Below are 20,149 nucleotides of genomic sequence, written 5' to 3'. Positions count from 1 at the left end.
TTCCTAGCTGTTAAGCCGAATATAAAAATCGAGTATTATAAATTTAAAATAAAGCCCAGTACTCCGATGCGCTATATTTTCGGTCCACCGAATCAGGGATGATGTTCGTCGATAAAAAGTCAACCCAATTTTTTGCCTGACAGAAAATTTCTCATCCAGCTTTTCGCAGATCCATATACGAGAGTTACTGTGTTTAATTTGAGTGTCATGAAACATGAAACATGAAAGTCATGACAAGTAACCGATCTTGGGAGAATCGATTGATAAATCGGATGAAACTATAGTTTTTTCGCCAAGAATTCTAACTAGACGTGTAATATTAAGCGGAATATCAAAGTCGAGTAAAACGCTATAGAATATCCAGTATATTTTCGGTATACTTGGCAAAATTTGAGGTATATTTTGCTATATTTTTGAGGGTCGTGTGGTATATTTTATCAGCAACTCCGCGGTCACACTGAATTAAATACAAAAAAAACAAAACCGGAAAAAAATAAAAATTGAACGGGTCGGTTGTGGGCTGTTTCTGTTCGATTGACTGTTTTTCCGTACTTCGCTTTACCAACACTCAAGAGCCAACTCATGAATGCTTTACTCTTGTTTTGCTGAAGCAAAGAAATTTAATTTGTTGTGCCACGGAATATACAAGACGGACAAGAGTGAATCGCGAATCCTTTGAAGAAGTCAAGAAGTTTGTGAAACAAATTGAATGAGTTGAGCGTCGTCGTCTTCCCTTGATCTGCCGCGAGTGTTCACCGACAAACGAAAGAGAGAGAGAGAAAGAGATAAGAGTGCGATACCATTATCAATAATCCCAGAACCCATCATGTCGATCTCGTGCAAATGCTCGAATTTTGTGGCTACCTCGTCTAAACTACAGCAGCCCAGCCGCTCTTTTGACGTAACGGCGGAATACCGTTTGGCAACCAAATCTGGAGCCGGTGTTCCTCTGTCGACCGAGCTGTCGCAGGTATTCCAGCAAAAGTATCCCAGAGATTTCCCATTCTACACGGAGTTTATGAATTTCTTCAAGCATGTAAGTGTTGGATCCTGGCCAAACTACTATTACTATCATTCAGTCAGGAACAATTCTATATACGCATCAGTGCGGTGTGCGTTTTCCAGTATTGATTGAGTGGGTAGTATGAGAGAGAGGGAGCGAGAGTAAGAGAGCGTAGCATAAAAATAAGCAACGACAATGGGCCTATGCTGGGTGCGAATGTGTGTGTGTATTATCGTTCTTTATGCTTTGTGTGCCGGCCTTTATGGCTTTTGCTTTTCCTTTTCTTTGCTGCCTATTCTTAAGGCACGCACAATCGTGCTCACTAACATACCCGCACACACACACACGCATAAATACGCGTACACATGGGATAGGGTAGGCCTAGGAAAATGGAAAGGGAAGAAGAAATAGGGTCATGTCATCCATGAGAAACATGGATGGTGTGAGGCATGATGGCATCCCCTTTTCCACTGTATTTTTCTGGTTTTATTTTTGGCTGGCGGCCCAAGTGCGTTTCCGTTCCCGCTCCTTCTCCATATTTATCTTCCTTTGGGCCAGCACCTGTTTAGTGCCTGGAACACCCTGTATCCGAGTTCGCTCTCGCCTCCTTCCAACCTGATCGACGGTATTTTTAGTTCTCTGCGTCAGCTTCTGATTCTGTTTCGCTTGGGATGTTTTGTTGTTTTTTGTGGTGCTTTTATGATTTATGCGCTTTTGCTTTCCGTTTGTCACGCCCTCTTTTGTAAGTAATTTGCATAATTTCATACACATTTTAGAGTTACTTCCCCCAAAAAGTCGTCGCAAGGGGTGAGCCCTGGGCCTTGGCTGTGACGGGGGTTAAGTGAAGTCGATTCCACATTTTAACATTTAAATTCTGTTCTCCCGAAATTCTATTGTTGTTATTTGTTTATTTCATTATCAAGCGTAAACTTTTAAAAACCCCGTCTCCCCCACCACCTTGAATGAAAGTGGAATCTTGGCTTAACCCAAAAACACTATTATATATTATTATTATTAATTTCATGTGTATTTTTCCATTCGATTATTCTTCCCCAACAAAGCAGAAACCCTCTCTCTCTCTCTGTGTATCCACCATCTTGTCCACAATTTTCAAGGTTAAATCTTGCTATCCCCTCTTTTTCTTGTCTCTGTTATCCCACCACTTCATCCCCGCAGGCACTTGTCACGTTTTGACAACCACTGAACTGATCCCAAGTTTGAGCAGCTTTTGGCCCACTCCAGAGTGTTTCATTGTGTATGAGGTGGGTGTGGGTTCTGTTCAGTCATCAATATTTAAGTTTGTATTTTCTGTAATGCACAGCCCACCGCAACATAGGCATGTAATTTGAGTTTTGCATTTGTTTAATGCCAAATTGACTTGCGGTTGGGTTGGGAGATCGTTGTTTGCTTATGTACTGCAGCCACTTCAAAAGCGCTGGGGCGTACAACAACATCGGAGGCAGCGAAAACCATCATCATAATAATGGGCAGACTCGAGACAAATAGACCAAAAGTGTTATTTTGAATAATTCAAAGCTCAAAACAATACAAACGCTAGAATAATAAGAAACTCGTCTGGCAATGACGAATAATAAATGCACTAGCATTCACATTGCATATTGGGAAAAGATGTACGAATAAAAGTTTGATATGTCCAAACCACCATCCATAGATCCCAACAAACTCGTAAGTGTCATACGATGTGCATTACCAGTGCCCTATCAAGTCATTGGTACTGTTGTACATTAATAGAGTATGACTTATATTAAAACAAACAGACATAGATACATACATACATTTTATATATCACAGCATATGTATGCCTATGGATATACATATGCACGTGTGTACATACATATAAACATATGTATGTATTCCTCTATAAAGAGAGCCCAAAACGGAACGAACGCTTTTAGAATAAATTACGAAACCAGCGACAAAACACACAAGCAAAAGAAGTAAAAAAGCACAAAGAGCAGGCAAGAAGAAGACGAAGAGTAGGTGGCGTGTGGATGGGAAGGAGAAGAAGAAGCAGGGCAGAAGGAGAGTGTCAGTGGAATCGGGGCAGAGCCGCGGCTGAGGAAGAACAACAACGGCAGCAGAGCCAAAATACAAAACAAAAAACTTGTTTATAATGCTTTTTTTTCTCCCTCCCGCTCGTTCTCTCAGCCCCTCTACACCTCTCTCTGCGTGTGTTGTGTGTGTGTGTGCCTTGTTGTTGGATAAACAAGTTTCTGAGATTTCCAAATGCGGCCGGTCCGGGGTTTGGGGTTTGGATTCGGATTCGGATTCGTCGTATTCATCAGTTAATGTCCGGGAAACCGGGGCCTGAACGTTTACTGTGGCTGGGCCTACTGGTCGCCCTCTCAGCTAGGGGGAGTCATATGTATTCATGGGACTGCGGGGAGATCAGAATGAGACACAGACAGAGATGGTTTTGGGGCCTTTTGATGGTCCCTCAGCTGACAGGCAGTCAGCTGGCCGCACCCCCTTCAGCCCACACATCCGCACTTTATACAAGAGCTGCGTAGGCCTCTCCTAATCATCATGGGATGAGATGGGGGGACTGCGTCAAATGTTTATTATACACAATTTTATGCATACATATTTTTCAAAAACCACTGTCCGACTTTTGTGTCTGTTTTTTATGGCAGATGGCGGAGGATGGGTTGGAGTGTGGGGAACGGTTACAAGGTTGCATATAACATTAAACTTGTTGTTTCTAATCATAATAACCATTCACCAAAAGCAAAACAACATCGATTATGCTGGCCATACATATCCATTCTACGCTGACCCTCCACTGTAAGTAGAGTTTGACAGAGAGCATGTTTAAAAGCAGTTGAATACTGCATAGTTTGGGATGCATTAAAGAATGATCGCGTCACTGTTAAAGGACCCACAGTTTCAGAACAATTGCGATCGAAATACGGTTGTGTTCAAATTGCTTATTCTAATTGCCTCTTGCTTCTGCCGACAGGCGGGTAGAGCTTGATTGCACTCCCGTCTCTTATCAATTTGCCGATTGTCCAGCGCTCACTTGCTAGACTCGCAGACTCTCTCGCTCTCTCTCTTTGGCACTAAAGCACACACACACCTAGGTGTTTCTAGGTTATCAAACGGTAAAAGTGCTTGGACATGCACACACACATGTGCAATCGCTGCGATTCTGCTGACGTCGCGTCGTCTGTCGTCAGTCGCGCGACTCAGCCCCTTTATACCCTTGCAGAGGATAAAACGATTTTGCCACAGGGTTTGTATACAAATTATCTGCCCCATTTCGGCTTGCGTTTCTCTCTTTTTTTCTATTTATTTATGGGCTTTAGTGTTGTTTTTCATGTGTGTTTTTATAGCCCTGCCTGTGCAAGGAAGAAGAGAAGAGAAACAGTCGATCTTTTGATTGAGCAAACGAGTTTTATGATAGAAACAACAAAGCCAACAGCTCCAGTTGCATTCATATGCTAATGCAGAGTTTATTTATAGACCGACTAATGAAATGGCGTTTCGAAATCGAAAACCCTTTTCCAACCTATTGACTCAGTGAAAACATTATTCAACAAAACAAACAAAATCACAACCAATTCCCAAGTTGCTTTAGTACTTTACTATGTATAGGCAAAAGTTATCAATCAGTTATGACTATACTATATGCCTATAAGTGTGGGGGATAATGCAAGGCGCGGCTCTATAAATAGTCATTATTAAATGTAAAGTGCTCTCTCTCTCGACTGTCTGAGATGGTCTGAGAGTGTCTACTGGTTTCTATGTGTATGGGTGGGTGCAATAATAATAGTAGTTTACTAACTGATAAGCTGGGGAGAGGCATGAGTAAATAAGTACGATTAAAGTGCCGAAAATCAGCTAGGAGATGATAATAATGGATGCTACTAAATGAAGCGCTAGCAGCGCTGTAAACTGTCGCACAGAGAGAGATACGAAGGTCACAGTTCGAGAGTCACTGATTGGTGTCAGCCTGATGCTTCCTTCCTGCTTCAATCAGAGTCAGCCGCCCCCGACGGCACCCCTTAGAGAGCGCGCGCGTGTCGCTTAATTGAAAACCAATGTTAATCTTTAACAAATTTAACCTTGAAAGCGGCAGCAGTCATTCTTTACATATGTATAATGCTTGTTATATGTTAACATCCATATAATCGTATGTACACACACTGGACCCCACCAATGTTGCCATTGCAGTGACAGCGTGTTAAGACGCTGTAAAACTTTCAACCTTTTGCGCCTAGAAGTACTATAGTGCGTGTGTATGGTCGCTCTCGGAGGTAATGGAGCGGTGGCGGGACAGCCTTGTAAACTCTGGCAGCCATTGCACCCCAGTGTAAACAAAACTATAAATTCTCGAATTGAGAAACTGTGCGCTTGACTAAAAATAGAAACTTTAGTGAAAAACAGCTCTTTGGCGTAGAACAGAACGAAACATATTCAAATATTCAACGCGAATTTTTTATTTTGCGTGTGCGCTTCTGCGGTTTTTCGTATGTAAGAGAGAGCGAGAGAGAAAGAGCAAGAGAAGAGGGATGAGATTCTGTTTTTGGGGCTGGGGAGGTTGATTTTCAGTTGATTGTCGGTCGGTCGCTCACGTTTACTTTGCGTGATTTGTATTTTGGCGAAGGGTTAATTTCTTCCTTCCTTCCCTCCTGCTGCATACCCCTTCCTGCCTGACGAAAATGTTTGCCGGCTGCGCATAAATATTTGCAAACCACAAACATATACGAGAGTGGGTACATAATAGCAAATACATAAAGAACAAGTAACAGAAAGTGTGTCAAATGAGCGGTCATAGATAAACAAACATTCATCACGGGAAAACATCTCAATTTGATGTGAAAGACTGTTTCGTCTGAACAAATCGATCGGCTGAAAATACAGTGCTATCCAGGAATATTAGGAGTGTCATGGTTTATATGTAGAAGTCGAAAGACCTTTTTGAAAACAGAATTACTGGGGAAATACCCCGACAGAAAGCATTTGTTCGGGTTTTCTATTATTTTGACTTTGCAGCTGTATTTTTTATACTTTCCTTATCAATTCATTTTCGAATCTTTTCAATTTCAACTAGATCAAAAGCTATTTATAGACCCCAAGTCATACATAGATAATCGAGGCTTATCGCAATAAACTTTCGGTAGCTCCAGAAATAGTCCAAAGTCAATTGTAGGCGCACACTAAATGTCAACTAAATATGATCTCATTTATTTATATGAAAACGTATGCGTACCTATACAAATGCAGATATTTTAGTATGCGTGTGTTTGGGCGAGTAAACTAACAATTAACAGCGGACCCACAGGGCAGGCTGTCGTCCGACGCCATCTTGGCTATTTGTTTATTAAATTTGAGCAGAGAGTCTCGTAGCCGTAGTCTCGCATGCGGTACGTGCAGGCGTACGTACAGCTCATAGACCGTAGACCGTAGACCGTAGACCGGCGACCGGCCCTGCCTGCCTGCCATGCCGCCGGGTGTGTAAACAACATACGGCAACAAAAATTTGTTTGTCAAAGTTTTTAGATAACACCAAAAGCAAAAGCAAAAGCACACCCCACCAGTCCAGACCATACCACATCACACCACACCGCGTACCCCTCTTTTGGTGTGGTACTATTTTGACAGCAGCAAACAAACACTGTTGCGCTTAATTTACTGTTATAGTCGAGTCGAGCCTTGAATCGTTTGCTCACCTCTCGCCATTGCTTTCCCTCTACCTCTCTTTCGCTCGCTTTTCCAAAGGGCTTTCACGTGTGCACGTTTTTCAAAGCTCTGATCTGCTCTCTCGCTCTCCTTCTCTGGGATTGCATTCATAGATTAAGAGGTATAGGCTGGGTTGGCCATTGGCTGTTTGTCCGGGACTCTGACGTTAAGCTTGTTTGGGTTTTGTGTCTTATCAGATTTTGTTTTCAAACGACATTGAATGATACTCTTGTTGTTGCTGCAGATAGGAAACAGTTTGATTAGGAAAGTGTAAAGACTAGTGGGTGAGAGGTGGCCTTAATTGGTTTAGAAAGTTAGATTGGGAATAACAATCTGTCGTATTCCATACTACCTCGATCATTGATTTATTTACACTAGATGAATTAAGCCAATGCTTAGGGCTTGTGGGTAAATAATCACGATTATCCATATGAGCTTTCAATAAGATTAACCCATAATATTTCATGAATAGCTGTTGACTTTTTCTGACCTGCTTCCAATAACAGCAACACTTCTAATCCGCCAAATGTTTGGGCAGAGCCAAAAGAATCTCCCCTATGGCCGGCATTCGCTTATGGCACCCATCAAGTCCGTCCCATGACAAACATGTTTTGATAATCAAGTAAGCCTAAGAAATGACGGCATGTGTCGGTCGTTACATGGAATTAAGTTGGGCTCAAGCTTGGGCTTAATTTAAGTGAGTCACTGGACAGGAACCAAAAAAGAGAACGAGAAATCAGAGTCTGACATTGGAAACACTCAGCATCTGGAAAGGTACCTTTGCAGATCGGCCATTGTTATGGGTATGGGTACATATAGATATATTAGATATATTATATTAGATATTAGTTCAGAAATACACGTAAGCATAGCACCACCGCAAGCGTCCCATGTATAACAAAACTCAGCTAGGGTCCTACATACAATAACAAATTCAAACCCAAATGGAAAATTTTGAGATCACACAGAACACAAAGCAGTAGCGGGAGGGGGGAGAAATAAAATAAATTGGCAATTGGTAATCCGAAATCCGAAGAGCGCGAGCGGAGGTAACCACCACGCCCCGCTTGCGCGTGTCCCCAGCTGTCCGAAAGTTGTTTATGATAATGGCCCAACAACGGAAAAGGGGGGGCTGCGCTCTAAAGAGAGACGACGAAAGGTAGCACCCCGAGCCGAAGCCCCCGCCCCTGCCCTTCTGTAGGCCCCCTCGTAGTACGATCCAAAAGGCAAAGGAAAAAAGCAAAAAAAAATATAAAAAACAAGCGGCAGCCAAATCTATAAAAGATTATTTTCGTAGTTTCTTTTGCCAGTTGATTTGTTTACAACTTATTTTCTTTTTGGCTGAGTTTCGGTTTCTCGTCTCTGTCTCTTCCCGTTCTTCGTGTGCGCAAAAAAAAAAACAAATTTAAATGAAAATAGAAATTAAAATGGAAAACAAAACAAAGGGAAATGCGTCAGTCGCATGGGGGGAAAATCATGATTGATGGACTGATTGATTGGTAATTATCGGTAGGTGTTAACACACTTTTCCACAACAGTTTATCTATCAATTCAATCTACATATTTTCGCTGAAACTGTCACTGTCTCTTTCCTTGTACTTTTTTTGTTATGAAAAATTGTGCTTGCAGTTCGAATTCGGATACGCATCTCCTGCATTATTTCCAATAATAGAGCTTTCTTTCCCAAACCACAGAAGTCTTTAACAAGATTAATAGAATAGAGTTAACAGACTCCAGACCCTAAGTAATAGACTCATTAGGAACATGCGAGTGTCCGTCCGTACGTGTCCATATGTCAAGTGTCGCCTGGCCATAATTAATGCCAGGCAATCAATAACACACATCACACAGCCACAGAGCTAGAGCCAGATCCAGAGTCAAAGCCATAGCCCAAGTGTCCAAACAACAACAACACATTGATTATGCAGAAATGTGCAAAATGTGAAAAATGATTACAAACACATACAAATGTACATATGTACATATGTATGTATCTACCTCAAGTTGTTTGTTTTATGATTGTGTAAGGCCTGCCAGACAGGCCTGAGCGGGGGTTGTGATGTGATCGGCATGTGTTTGGGGCTGGGGTTATGTACATTGATATGAATTTCAATTGTTTTGGTCTCCGTCCCAGACAGATGCTTAGGCAGCAACAGAAAAACAACTACAATTCAAGTGCGCAACTTTTAAATGATAGCAAAAATAGTTACATATTTAACAGCCACTCTTAACTGTTGCCACGGTGAGGGCGCGCACACTGTTAGCTTAACAGCCGCTGGCTGTCTGGCACGTGTGGGGACTGGGATTTCCTGTGGGAGAGAAGTGTGATATAATATGATTGTTAAAGAATTCAAATAGATTACCCAGTTAAGCAGTTGAAACCAGTATAACGGGTATTTCTTTAAAATATGTGTTGCTGTGTGTACTACTAGAAGTTTAATAAATTTAATGCCAAAAACAAATTCTTAACGATGCTGCAGAGAACATAAATAAAATACACAATACTCCAGCGCCTAGAGCCAACATCTGTCACACCTTAATCATGAGCCATTAAATAAAATCTAGCTTAGCTGATATGAATCGCCAAGAACAGTTTGCACTGTGAGAACAATCAATTGTGTCGTGTGGTGGTGTACATGCCGAATATCAGGCACGTCGCACAGCTCCTGTTGACAGTTTGACAGCGAATCCGACAGTTTAGACAATTTGCAACTGATGCTCTCTGGGCAGTGCCCCAGGCACATGCATACTGCTTCTACATTATTCAGTTGTCGCCTTCGTATGCGATTCCATGCAATTTATATATTGATTTCCGATATTCCGACAGCGTGCGGTTTTCGTTACGTGCTTTTTGTCGCGTTACCCTCTCGCCGATCGGCACACGTTTTATTTATTAATATTTTATTTTGTGATTCTGTGTTGCTTTGGTTATTTTGTTTATTTGATTGCAATTAATCAATTTGGGGGGGGGGGGGGCCATAAAATAGATAGTCATATGTCAATGTCGGGCGTAAATGGGTATTTAATTAGTCCGTGCAACGTTAGGTGGCGCCACAGCATAATTGGCAGCCACTGTGATGGCATTTAATTTCAATTAACAGCAAATTCGAACCATTCGAACCCACTGTGTGTCGTCTGTCTGTCGTCTCTTTATCTTCATTTATCTCTCTCGCTCTCTCGCTCTCCTGCTGCATTAATAGCACAGTTAATTAAGCAAGCAAAGATGAGAGAGGCCAGCTAAATGCAAAGGTCGAAGCTTATGATACCCTATACTAGGGGAGATGGATTTTGCTCAAACTTTTAATCTGAGCTGAAAACAAGGAACATATATAGTGAGACAAAAAGCTGAATTACTCTCTTCTCTTCCTCTCTTTGTGCCCTGTAAGAGTATTAGTGTAGTGTAGTGCCTACGCCACTATCTCCATGTGCATTGCAAACATATCCACAAAATTATAATACCCTCTCACAAGTGTGGAATCAAAAGAGAGCCTACGTGTGCTGCAGCAGAACAATTGCTAACAGAAGAGTCATTGACATTTTGCAAATTGCAAAATAGACACAGAGAAAGAGAGAGTGATAGAGAGGGTAGACAAGAGTGAGAGCGAGAACGGAAGAGGCCCTAGGAAATGTGTTAGCCTAGCCTAGCCGAGCCGTCTTCTGCAAATATCAGACGTATGTACAATATGTATGGATGGGATGGGGTGAATGTGTGGGGCGGTATCGCCATCTGGGATGGAATGTACATACACACATACACTGTATGTGTGTGGGAGAGATGTAGTGCTCAACATTTTACAACTCTGACGACCGCGGACAATAATGTGGGCCCGATGAGGCTATTGCCAGAGTCAAGAACAGGAACAACAGTCATAAAAACTGTAAATGAAGCAGAGGAAAAAAAACCCTATAATGAATGTAGTTGGATCGATGGAGTACTCTGCATACCCTCGATTGAAGGTCCATTAGCAGCGACCAGTGTTGTGCTGCCAACCTTTTTTTCTTCTTTTGTAATTAAGAGAACAATCAGAAGGCAATCGCTTCACAATCTTATCTTCCGTCCCTTCCAAGTGTGCACACGTACAGGGTATAGAGCATAGCAGAGAGACGCGATTCAACAACAAGAACAGTCATAAAACAGCGCGACTCGACTCTGAGCTAATAAGCCCCCGGGGCCCATAAATATATTTATGCGTTTGACAGCAGAAAAACAGAAAAACACCCAAACACTTGACAATAATGCATTTGCATTGTCATTTGTTGTGTTTTCCTTTTTGTTTTACTTCTTTTTTTTTCTAGACAATTATAATTGTCAGGGCCTGTCGGAAGGGGAGGAGGCAGTGGAGGAGGAAGAAGTGCGATTAGATATTATGGCACAGAGAGGGGTAAACAATAAACATTTAAGTGATGTGCAGACACTGGACACTGCACTGAATGGAAAGGGGCGTGACCACACCCAACACTCTTCGCACGAACATACCGAATGGGGGAAGGCACGACAAGTGCTGAGTGCTTTGGGCATTTGAGGATCGTAAAATGTGTCATTTTACAAATGTCGCTTCATAATATATAATAGTGCGAGTATTTACATGGAAATTAAGACAAAACCAACAGTTGTCGCTTGTTTATGCATTCAATTTCATGATGATGAAGGAAATAACAAGCTAGTGGAGGACTTGAACCCCTCCGCCCACACACCTATGGGGGGTACCTGAATTGCAACATTGTCATTTGATTTGTGCCGACGTTTGCATTCTATAACTTAATTCAATTTAATTCTGTTACGCTGCTCGAAGCTCCTCTGGTTTGGGTTCTCTTTCGCTCTCGCTCTTCTGTTTCACTGAATTCAAGTGTCAAATTTAGCAGAGAACACGTCTATAAAGAGTGCTCCCTGTTCCCTAGCACCCTGTTCCGAGCCGAACAGTTCCCGTCAGCTGTCAAACACGTGTACGACGACCATAATATACATATGCGGGAATTAAGCTACAAACTCAAGTATTTTAATGGGATTGTGGGGGAACAACAACACCAATAGAATGGGGGATAGGGTTAATATTACGCATTGGATAAATGTTGTTCTGCTGGAATATTTCTGGATTGGATTTGTTGAGAATTTCGCTCTTTATGGAGTCAATATATAGTATATATTTGCATCTTCTATCTAAGTTATCTATATCTTAGTCGTGGAAAATCAATTTCTTATTGATGATGTAAGAAGAAATTGGCAACATTCTGTATTGCTATCAATTGTAATATCTGACATGTTTGGGGGGAGAAACAAACAAAAGTGTCTGCACATCAAAATGACTGACAATATCGAATACAAGTAGTCTGTTTTTGGTCTGGGGTAAATGTCTCATTGCGGAGGGTGGTTGTCAGAGGGTAGGGACAACATTTTGCCATTGCACTAATTGTTTGCTGTTTACTTGTTCCATCTGCTCCAACTGCTTGTTGTTCTGTTCGATGATAAGCCCGCGACTTGTGCCCCTCTTCCACTGGGAACATAATTGACAAATTTGCACTGGAACTACTGTGTGAAGGGATGCGAAGGGGGTGGCTGGTGGCTGGTGGCTGTTGTCTGCTGCCTTGTGCTGGTGCCAATCCAATAAAAGAAAAATTAACACACACTGAGAAAGAGTTTCGAGTTCTTGGAGGAGGAGTGGAGGAGTGGCAGCAGCAGATAATGGCTTGGCTTGCAGCATTGGAGAATGTGTTGGGAATGAAGTGGAAAGTGGTTTGGCGTCTTATCAGCCATTGACCGGCAAACCGACCGACTAGTCTTATCGCCTGATATCGCTTCACCTGAATAAATTATTAATTAATCTCTGGTATACCCTTTTCTGTTCTGCTTACAGGCTCTTGGACCCATTTCAGACCTCAACGTGAACGTGATAAATCAGCACGCACTGCTCTATGGCCTCACGCTCGATGCGGGCGGAGAGAGCTGGCAGCTGAGTATCTGCTACAATTGCAAGGATGTCCTGTGCGCCAAGCGCCTGACTGCCGGAGCGGGAGCCACACCCAGCCAATACCTCATCAACAGAACGCTGCTCAGCAACGGCGAGGAGCTTGCCCAGCGACGCGGCCTCAAGTCCTATTCGGAGACATTCCATCTGCTGATCATGGAGCGCACCGACAACAGCGGTGCCCTCTCCCCGCCACCAACTGGGGCCACCACGGGCATGGTAGACTCGTCGTCGAGCTTCAGCATTGGCTCGCTGGCGGCCAATCCGCTGGATACGCAGGGACAGCGCCTGCGACAGCTGCTGGCCGACAAGCAGGCGCGACAGCAGGAGGAGATCAAAAACACGAACGAGCGCATCGAGCGGTACGCGTACACAGAGTTCGAGCGGCTGAAGAGCTTCCGGGAGAAGGCGGACCAAGACTGCGCCCAACTGATGCAGCGCATACGGCTGTTGCCGGACCATGTGGTCGAGCTCCTCGACAGCGGCATGACCCCCGATCTGGAGGTGAATTGGCTGCCCAGTGCAGCCGGCGCCAGGCGTCGTAACACGATAAGCAGCCGTCGGGAGCTGAGCAACCCCACTACGCCCACCACCACCCTAAACCATCCCCCCAGCTTCCTGGCGTTGAATCAGCAGACCCAACAGCAGCAGCAGCAGCAGCAGCAGCTGCAACCCTCACAGCCAACGCAGCCCCAGCTGCAGCCATTGTCCAGTGCCGCTTCCTCCTCGATGGCCAGTGCCCGATTGAGGAAGATGTCCAACTTTGATACGCCGCCCGCCACGCCAGAAGCCACGCCCATGAGCGTCGGCAACAGTCCCACCTTTAGACAGCAGCAACAGCAGTCGTCGGTGGCAGCTGCCCCGCACCTGCTAGCCACCCACGGCGAAGGAGGCGGCGGAGTCACCGCGAATGGAACGGACGATGCTGATGACTGCCTGTTCGACTTAGAGGATGTGGAGGAATATACCGACCCGCAGCCAGTGCCATCGTCCATCGGATATGGACATAACCTGATGTACCAGCGGGAACACAGCTTCCAGCCGCAGCAGAACCGAATGGTCGATGATCTGGACGAGGCTGACACAGCCGATGAGGCGGAAGGTGAGTAAAAAAATGCAGCAGAAAGGCCAAAACAGTTGTGACTAAACTTTCTGTCATTCCCTTAGATGCCCTGGATCTGGACAGTTCCATTTCCATACCCGCGGGACGGGGTGGCCGTCCAACGCCGGCCCAGCTGATGAACTTTGCGAGGAGTCTGCCCATCGAGATGCCAAACTCGACAATTGCGGAGCGGGCAGCAGCCGCCAATAATAACAACAATAACTTTGCATTGGGCTGCGAGGAGGTAAGACCAAAGAAAGTGGGAAACAGGGAAAAGATTATTTAAATCACTTTTAAAATCATTCGACAGGGTCTCGACAACATTGATATAGCGGCCAGCATTCAGGCGCTGACCAAGAGTGTCCATGGCGAGGCTGTGTTCGGGGACCTGCCGCGTCCCCGACTGCGCTCCCAGATCGAGGGCTAGCGCTGGCAGGAGGCGCCGAGACAAGGAGCAATGGGGAAAGGGAGATGACGAGTCGAGAACCACCACCACGTACACATACTTATATTATATATACCATATCCATATAAATCAGTTTGTATACCGCAAAGAGCCCACAAAAACACAGACACACACAGCCAGACAGCCACAACTTCGGATTGGATCCGAAGGGGAACAGCAACCACAACTAAACATTGACCATAATAAAGCCAAGAAATGCCATCTTGGGGGCATTTGATGTGCCTGCCAATTTCCATCTACAGAGTACCAATTAGGCAGTATATTCACGGATGCCTCACCAAAACCCACCATACACCCAACACCCCACATCCTTCCTTCTTTGACATGTATTTCCTCTAAGTTCTTTTTTCATTATTTCGCGATGATCTTCGATTGAAAAGTGTGCTTTTTCTTCGAACGACAAGTGCAAGTGCGGGCAGGCATCCCACCACCCACACACCAATTAGTAGCGGGTGCTGCCGCTGCACATTGAGTTGTCCAACTGATGATGTTGTTAGTTTATACAATGATTAATCTAGTATACATATGTTTGCATATATATATCTTATATTATATTATTATACGATACCATACAGAAAACTATAAAGATGCGCCAGACAGCAGCAAGACCGACCAAGTGTCTAAACTTAATTTACATAAATGTTGGTTTTATTTAAAATGGAGAAAATGGAGTACCCTATGGCTTATACGGATGAGGGATTGCCTAAAGCTTCATTTGAGAAATTTCACCAATAATCGCTCAAAAACTTAAAATCTATCAAAATTTCCCTTTGGCGATGGGAGTTTTAAATTTCGATCATTTAAAGGATATTTTACGATAAAGTCCTTAGGCGTAATCGATGTGTACAATTGACAATATCGATGTTTTGCTACATATAAAAGTGCCATAGCTGATTTCTGCCAGTCACGTGTAAGCGCAGAAATTAAATTTGAAAATTCAACTGGAGTCCACTCCATTCCATTTCCCATGCAAAAAATTCAAAATCTTTGAAATTCCTTAACAAAGTAATTTGTTTTGTGGTTTATAAGCAAAATTACAATTGATAAACCTCGTAACATAACTAGAAATATCACTAAGGACTAAACTTTACTTTACAACTTTTGTCTAAAAGACACCAGAGAGGCGTTCGATCTCCAACAGATCGGAGAGAATCTCCTCAGTTCGCGTGCCAATCTTCTTGGCCACCTCATTGCGATCGGAGTTGGGTAGCAGGCGGTACGACCAAATCAGGTCCCCGTCGATAATGCAGCGCGAGGGATTGAGGCCCTGCTTTTTGAACGACTTCAGGGTGCGGAACTCCTTGGGATTGAGGCCGCACAGGTGATCCTGGTACGAGAGCAGAACGTTCTGCAGCATAAGGAAGCGACGGTAGACCTTCTCGGGCAGCGGCAGGCAGTAGCCGAGACCGCCATCCAAGGTGCCGTAGATGACAAAGTGTTTGTTCTCGTAGAGGAAGGGCTGTCGCTGGTGCACGCCCCGCTGGTGGCACTGCACCCGGAACATGGTGTTCACCACCTGCCCCAGATGGTAGTCCGCCTTGCGGATGAGCTTCTGGCCGCCGAGCGATTCCCTGGCCTCCGGCTGGTACATGTAGACAATCAGATTGCGCTCTGCGTCCGTCACCAGGAAGCCCAGATTGCTGTTGTCCACCATGAACTCGATGCCGTACACCTCGAGGGGGTTGAAGTCGCGCGAGGCCAGCGAGAGGGTGCGGTGCTCCTCCTGGAAGCGCAGCAAACTGATCGACTTGTACACGTCCGCTATGAAGATCAGCGACTTGACGGTGATGATCTGATGGACGTAGATGTTGGTGTCAATGAAGGCGACGCCGATAAGATCGCCGTCGCGCAGCTGCCAGATGTAGATCTTCTGGCCGAGGCCGGTGACCAGGAAGCCCAGCACATCCGATATGGCCGAGACGGGGCCCTTCTGCTCCTTCTTGAAGACTTCCTTCAGCTTGAACTTGGTCATGGGCTTGCCCGGCTCGGGCACCACCTCGATGATGTCGTAGATGTGGATGTTGCCGCGACTGGTGATGTCCTCGCTGTAGTTGAAGTTGGTGCCAATGCACAGGTACTCCTTGAGACCAGATCTAGTGCCCTCGTACGACAGCTTCACGATCTTGAAGGCCGTCACATGCTCCCACGGCTCGAAGAGAATGGAGGCGTCCGGCACAATCTCCCAGGTCTCGGGCGAGATGAGAACCATCTCGAACTGGGAGCCATTCGGGTAGATGAACCGCTCGCCGCGGCTCTCCTCTGACAGCTCCTTGTCCTCGCCGTTGAAGCGGTAGTACTTGGTCATCGGCTCCTCTGTCTGCGTGATCAGACAGTAGACCCGATTCTCGCGATGGTAGACCAGTTGGCGGGGCGTGCAGCGCAGCGGCACCTTGCGCACGGGCCAGACAGAGTCGTAGCTCAGGTAGCTGGGCAGCACGGAGATCTTCAGCTCGAAGGTGGTGTCAAAGTAGAGGAATCCATTAGGTATATTCACATTGTTGAAGGCCGCAAAGCTGCGAACATCGCCATTGCCCTGCAGCCGGTGGATGCGAAGCTCGCCGCGGGCGGTGAGGAAGACAAAGCAGGGATTCACGCCGCAGACCATGATGCCAGCCAAGCCGCCGACATTGGAGAAGGGTCTCAGCTTTTGCACGTACTTCGGTTGCATGTTGTATGACTCCAGCTCCTCCTCCTCCTCGTTCTCCTCCAGCTCTATGTGCGAGGGCTGCTGATCCAAGAGATTCAGCTGCTCCAGCTTACGGAAGCGAATCTTCAGGTTGCCCTTGGGATACCGGAACACCTGATAGATGAGCAGCTCAACGCGCGTGCGCACCATCAGCACGGGTCGCTCCCCATTGAGACCCAGACCCACGAGACTCAGTTCGAGGGGCAGCGGTGAGTTGGCGTGCTGCGGCATGCACGACTGGACAATGCCCACCTTGGAGTTCTCCTGCGAGCTGGATGAGAGGGAAACAAACTCCAGGGCATCCGAGAGCACCATGGCCCCGTTGCCCACATCATTGATGTGATAGACGAGCTTCATGTCCGGCATCGAGTAGATCTCCAGGGTGCCACTCTTCCGGGAGACGACCAGCCAGTAGCTGGGCTTTGCCTGCACCAGCAGTCGGCGCCACCAGTCCGAGTTCTTTTGCTTCGATTGCTGTGCGAGCACCGCCATGCTGTTGATCTTGAAGGCATTTCCCGCATCGCCGTACAGCAGGTCCTCCTCATCCTCCACCTTCATGTTGGGCTCCGCCTTCATGTAGCCCCCGAAGCTGTGGCCAAAGCCACTGCCCGTGCCACCCGTCAGATTGAGCACATCGTCCGACTTGACCGTAAACAGACCCGACATATCCTTGTATGCGGCAATGGCCACCACCGCGGGCGAGCTGGTGATGGTGTGCTTGTTGATGGCCAGTCGGGGAGTGCCGCGCGTCTCTCGCAGTGCCAGCGTGATCACCTGGCCGTTGAGCATGCGCAGACAGACATAGGGATCGGCTATGGACACCTGCACTACGGGCGAGCCCACATCGATGGGCACATTCTGGATGAGGCGTGTGCCCTGCAGCAGGCGCACATGGCGCGTGGTGACCTACAAAAGGGGAAAGATGAGACTAGCATGAGGAGAGGGGATTCAAGGCAGACCGACTGTCACTCACCTGCACAATGAACCGCTGCTGGCCGAGATTGCCCACAAATATGGTGGCCTGATTCACCGTGAATCCGGTATTCTCAATCTCATTTATCTCCTGGCCGGTCTGCAGGACCAAAGTGGAGTTCCTCTGCGATAGCAGCATGAAATCGTGCTGATCATGCCGCGAGGTCTTCTTTGTGGCATCATCGAACACCGTCCACACATCCAGGCAGCCTTCCAGCTCGAAGCTGGTGATGATCTGCGGATTGATGCAGTTCACGAAGACGGAGAGGGCACCGTTTTTACTGTGCCCCGTGGCGGCCACCAGTTCGATCTTCAGGTCATGCAGCGACTCTGCATGCGGTCGCAGCGTAGTGCCATCCTCCTCGAACTCCACGCGCTCGCCGGCGCACATGTAATTGATGGGCGCCACATTGATGAGGCTGTCGCAGACCTCAAAGACGAATTTTCGCAGCTGCAGCACCGAAGCCTTTGCCCCCGATCCATACACCTAAATGGAATATAAAATATAATGAAGAGGTCCTTCCCGAATGCCAGGACCTACCTCCAATTCCTCGTCTTCGATGCGCCGTGACTTGGCCTGAGTGGGTGCCAATTCGATTTGGTCCACATCGAAGATCTCCTCAATGTCCTGCTCCTCGGACAGCTGCACCCGCTGCTGCTGCTGCTGTTGCTCCGCCTGCTGTTCTGCATCCACATCCAGTGTGATGACCGTGCTCTGATCCTCCTCGGTGAAGTGCAGCAGCAGGGAATTGCCCAGACGCGAGCCCAGAAAAATGTACTCCGAATGGCAGACACAAATGCAGCTGGTCAGCACACTGGCGGCCGCTTTGTGAAAGTGAAAATTCCTCACAGTGCGCATAGAGTCCACACAGAGCGTCAGCACATACAGCTCGCCCGTGCGCAGCGAGATCACCAGCTTGTCCACATCAATGAACGCGAAGTTCGCACAATCCAGGCTGATTCGCACTCCATCCTGCGGTTTGAGGGGGAAGCTGGTGCTGTTGTCCGCCGAGCTGTTCAGGCTGACGCCATACGGTGGCACACTCTGGTTGAGGTAGATTACGGCGTTCACAGTCATCACCAGGCAGCCGCCAATGGGCTTCTGGATCGGATAAACCTGAGAATTATAGCAAAGATTTAGATATTAATGCTCTGAGGGGTAAGTATGCTCGGGGGGGAACAACGCACCTGGAAGCAGTCAAATGGCAGACTATTCACTGTCCAGATGATCGGATGAACGCGCTGCTGAATGTTCAGGGAGATGGCCACCAGCACGCAGGTGTCTGAGCGTACTTTGATGCGGCCCGGGCAGGTGCGCACCGGCTCGTAGAGGATCAGGAGCGTAGGCTCGTAGTAGCCGTGCAGGAACTGTATATCCAGAACGTTGTCAATCTTCTCGTCCAGCTCTTTGAGGGTTATCAGGTAGGAGGCCATGATGGGCGTCCGCGAGACCATGGCTGTGGGTGCCTTCTTGAAGGGCTTCACGTCCGTAAGCTCGATCTCGTCCAGGCTGTTGTCCTTGCGAAAGGGCAGCACCACCAGCCGCTTACCATAGACCAGCATGACGGCACAGCGGGCGTCCGGGTCCACCCGCACCACCGGCACAAAGTAGCGACCCGTCCAGCCACCTCGAATGTCCTCCTCCTCGAAGTAGTGCAGGGAGAGCGTCTTTAGGGCATACGTGTCCGGGTCGTGCTGCAGCACCGACAGCTTAGCATCCTTGAAGCTAACCAGCAGCGCATCCTGCATGGCGCCCGCCAGGGAGACGCACTGCAGCGACATCACATTGCCATAGAGAAAGTAGGTGGCCAGGCACTCGAGCCGCATCTTCGGAGCGATGCGCATTTCGTTAGGATTCAGCTTCTGGCGCTGACCCGCCTCCACATTGGGCGAGATGCGGTAGACTTTCAGCATGTTGGCGCCGGCCACGACGAGATTCTCCTCCAGATTGTTGAAGAACCGGCACGAGATGGCGAACTCCACCGACGTGGCGGGGTGGGTTTGCTTGCACATGGAGAACATCGCTTCGCGTTATTTTCTGCACGGCAATATAATTAAAACATTATTTTCCTAAACAAATTGCCGGTGCCGGATTTATCGATATACCACCCTGATGAACTTAACCCACTTCACCCCGTTCAATTTTACCTTGAGTTATACAGCGTGAAATAGTAATACTGTATAAATCGAAATAATGCAAAAATGAAGCAGAGAACTGTGGAACATCCGCAAATCATCCAGGTAATTCTTTTAA

At 46.6% G+C, this 20,149-nt stretch overlaps 2 protein-coding genes across 2 annotated transcripts; one reads left to right on the top strand and one right to left on the bottom strand.

Annotated features, from left to right (window-relative positions):
• The first annotated feature begins 477 nt into the window (after window positions 1–477).
• Window positions 478–14,466, top strand: LOC117578731 (protein suppressor 2 of zeste). The gene is made up of 4 exons (XM_034264394.1): window positions 478–1,036; window positions 12,559–13,771; window positions 13,837–14,015; window positions 14,082–14,466. The coding sequence occupies exons 1-4, from the start codon at window positions 827–829 to the stop codon at window positions 14,196–14,198; spliced, it is 1,719 nt and encodes a 572-aa protein (XP_034120285.1). The 5' UTR covers window positions 478–826; the 3' UTR covers window positions 14,199–14,466.
• Window positions 14,467–15,230: 764 nt separating this feature from the next.
• On the bottom strand, window positions 15,231–20,005 carry LOC117578730 (cleavage and polyadenylation specificity factor subunit 1). The gene is made up of 4 exons (XM_034264393.1): window positions 19,084–20,005; window positions 18,437–19,012; window positions 17,897–18,382; window positions 15,231–17,829 (listed from the first exon to the last, which is right to left on the bottom strand). Exons 1-4 carry the CDS (start codon window positions 19,915–19,917, stop codon window positions 15,343–15,345), a joined length of 4,383 nt encoding a protein of 1,460 aa, XP_034120284.1. The 5' UTR covers window positions 19,918–20,005; the 3' UTR covers window positions 15,231–15,342.
• Between the last annotated feature and the right edge of the window lie 144 nt (window positions 20,006–20,149).

Source organism: Drosophila guanche, unplaced genomic scaffold (genome assembly GCF_900245975.1).
Source record: "Drosophila guanche unplaced genomic scaffold, DGUA_6, whole genome shotgun sequence".
Classification (NCBI taxonomy): domain Eukaryota; kingdom Metazoa; phylum Arthropoda; class Insecta; order Diptera; family Drosophilidae; genus Drosophila; species Drosophila guanche.
Note: the sequence above shows the minus strand (reverse complement) of the source record. Positions and strands in the feature narration are given on the sequence as shown.

What these genes read in the sequence shown, in the direction of transcription:
- LOC117578730 (XM_034264393.1), bottom strand. Translation starts at nt 19,917, where the DNA reads ATGTTCTCCATGTGCAAGCAAACCCACCCCGCCACGTCGGTGGAGTTC. An exon ending in TGCCATTTGACTGCTTCCAG is followed by an intron (nt 19,013 to 19,083) that starts GTGCGTTGTTCC and finishes TATAATTCTCAG; the next exon opens with GTTTATCCGATCCAGAAGCC. An exon ending in AGCAGCGGTTCATTGTGCAG is followed by an intron (nt 17,830 to 17,896) that starts GTGAGTGACAGT and finishes CCCCTTTTGTAG; the next exon opens with GTCACCACGCGCCATGTGCG.
- LOC117578731 (XM_034264394.1), top strand. Translation starts at nt 827, where the DNA reads ATGTCGATCTCGTGCAAATGCTCGAATTTTGTGGCTACCTCGTCTAAA. An exon ending in TTATGAATTTCTTCAAGCAT is followed by an intron (nt 1,037 to 12,558) that starts GTAAGTGTTGGA and finishes TTCTGCTTACAG; the next exon opens with GCTCTTGGACCCATTTCAGA. An exon ending in CACAGCCGATGAGGCGGAAG is followed by an intron (nt 13,772 to 13,836) that starts GTGAGTAAAAAA and finishes TCATTCCCTTAG; the next exon opens with ATGCCCTGGATCTGGACAGT.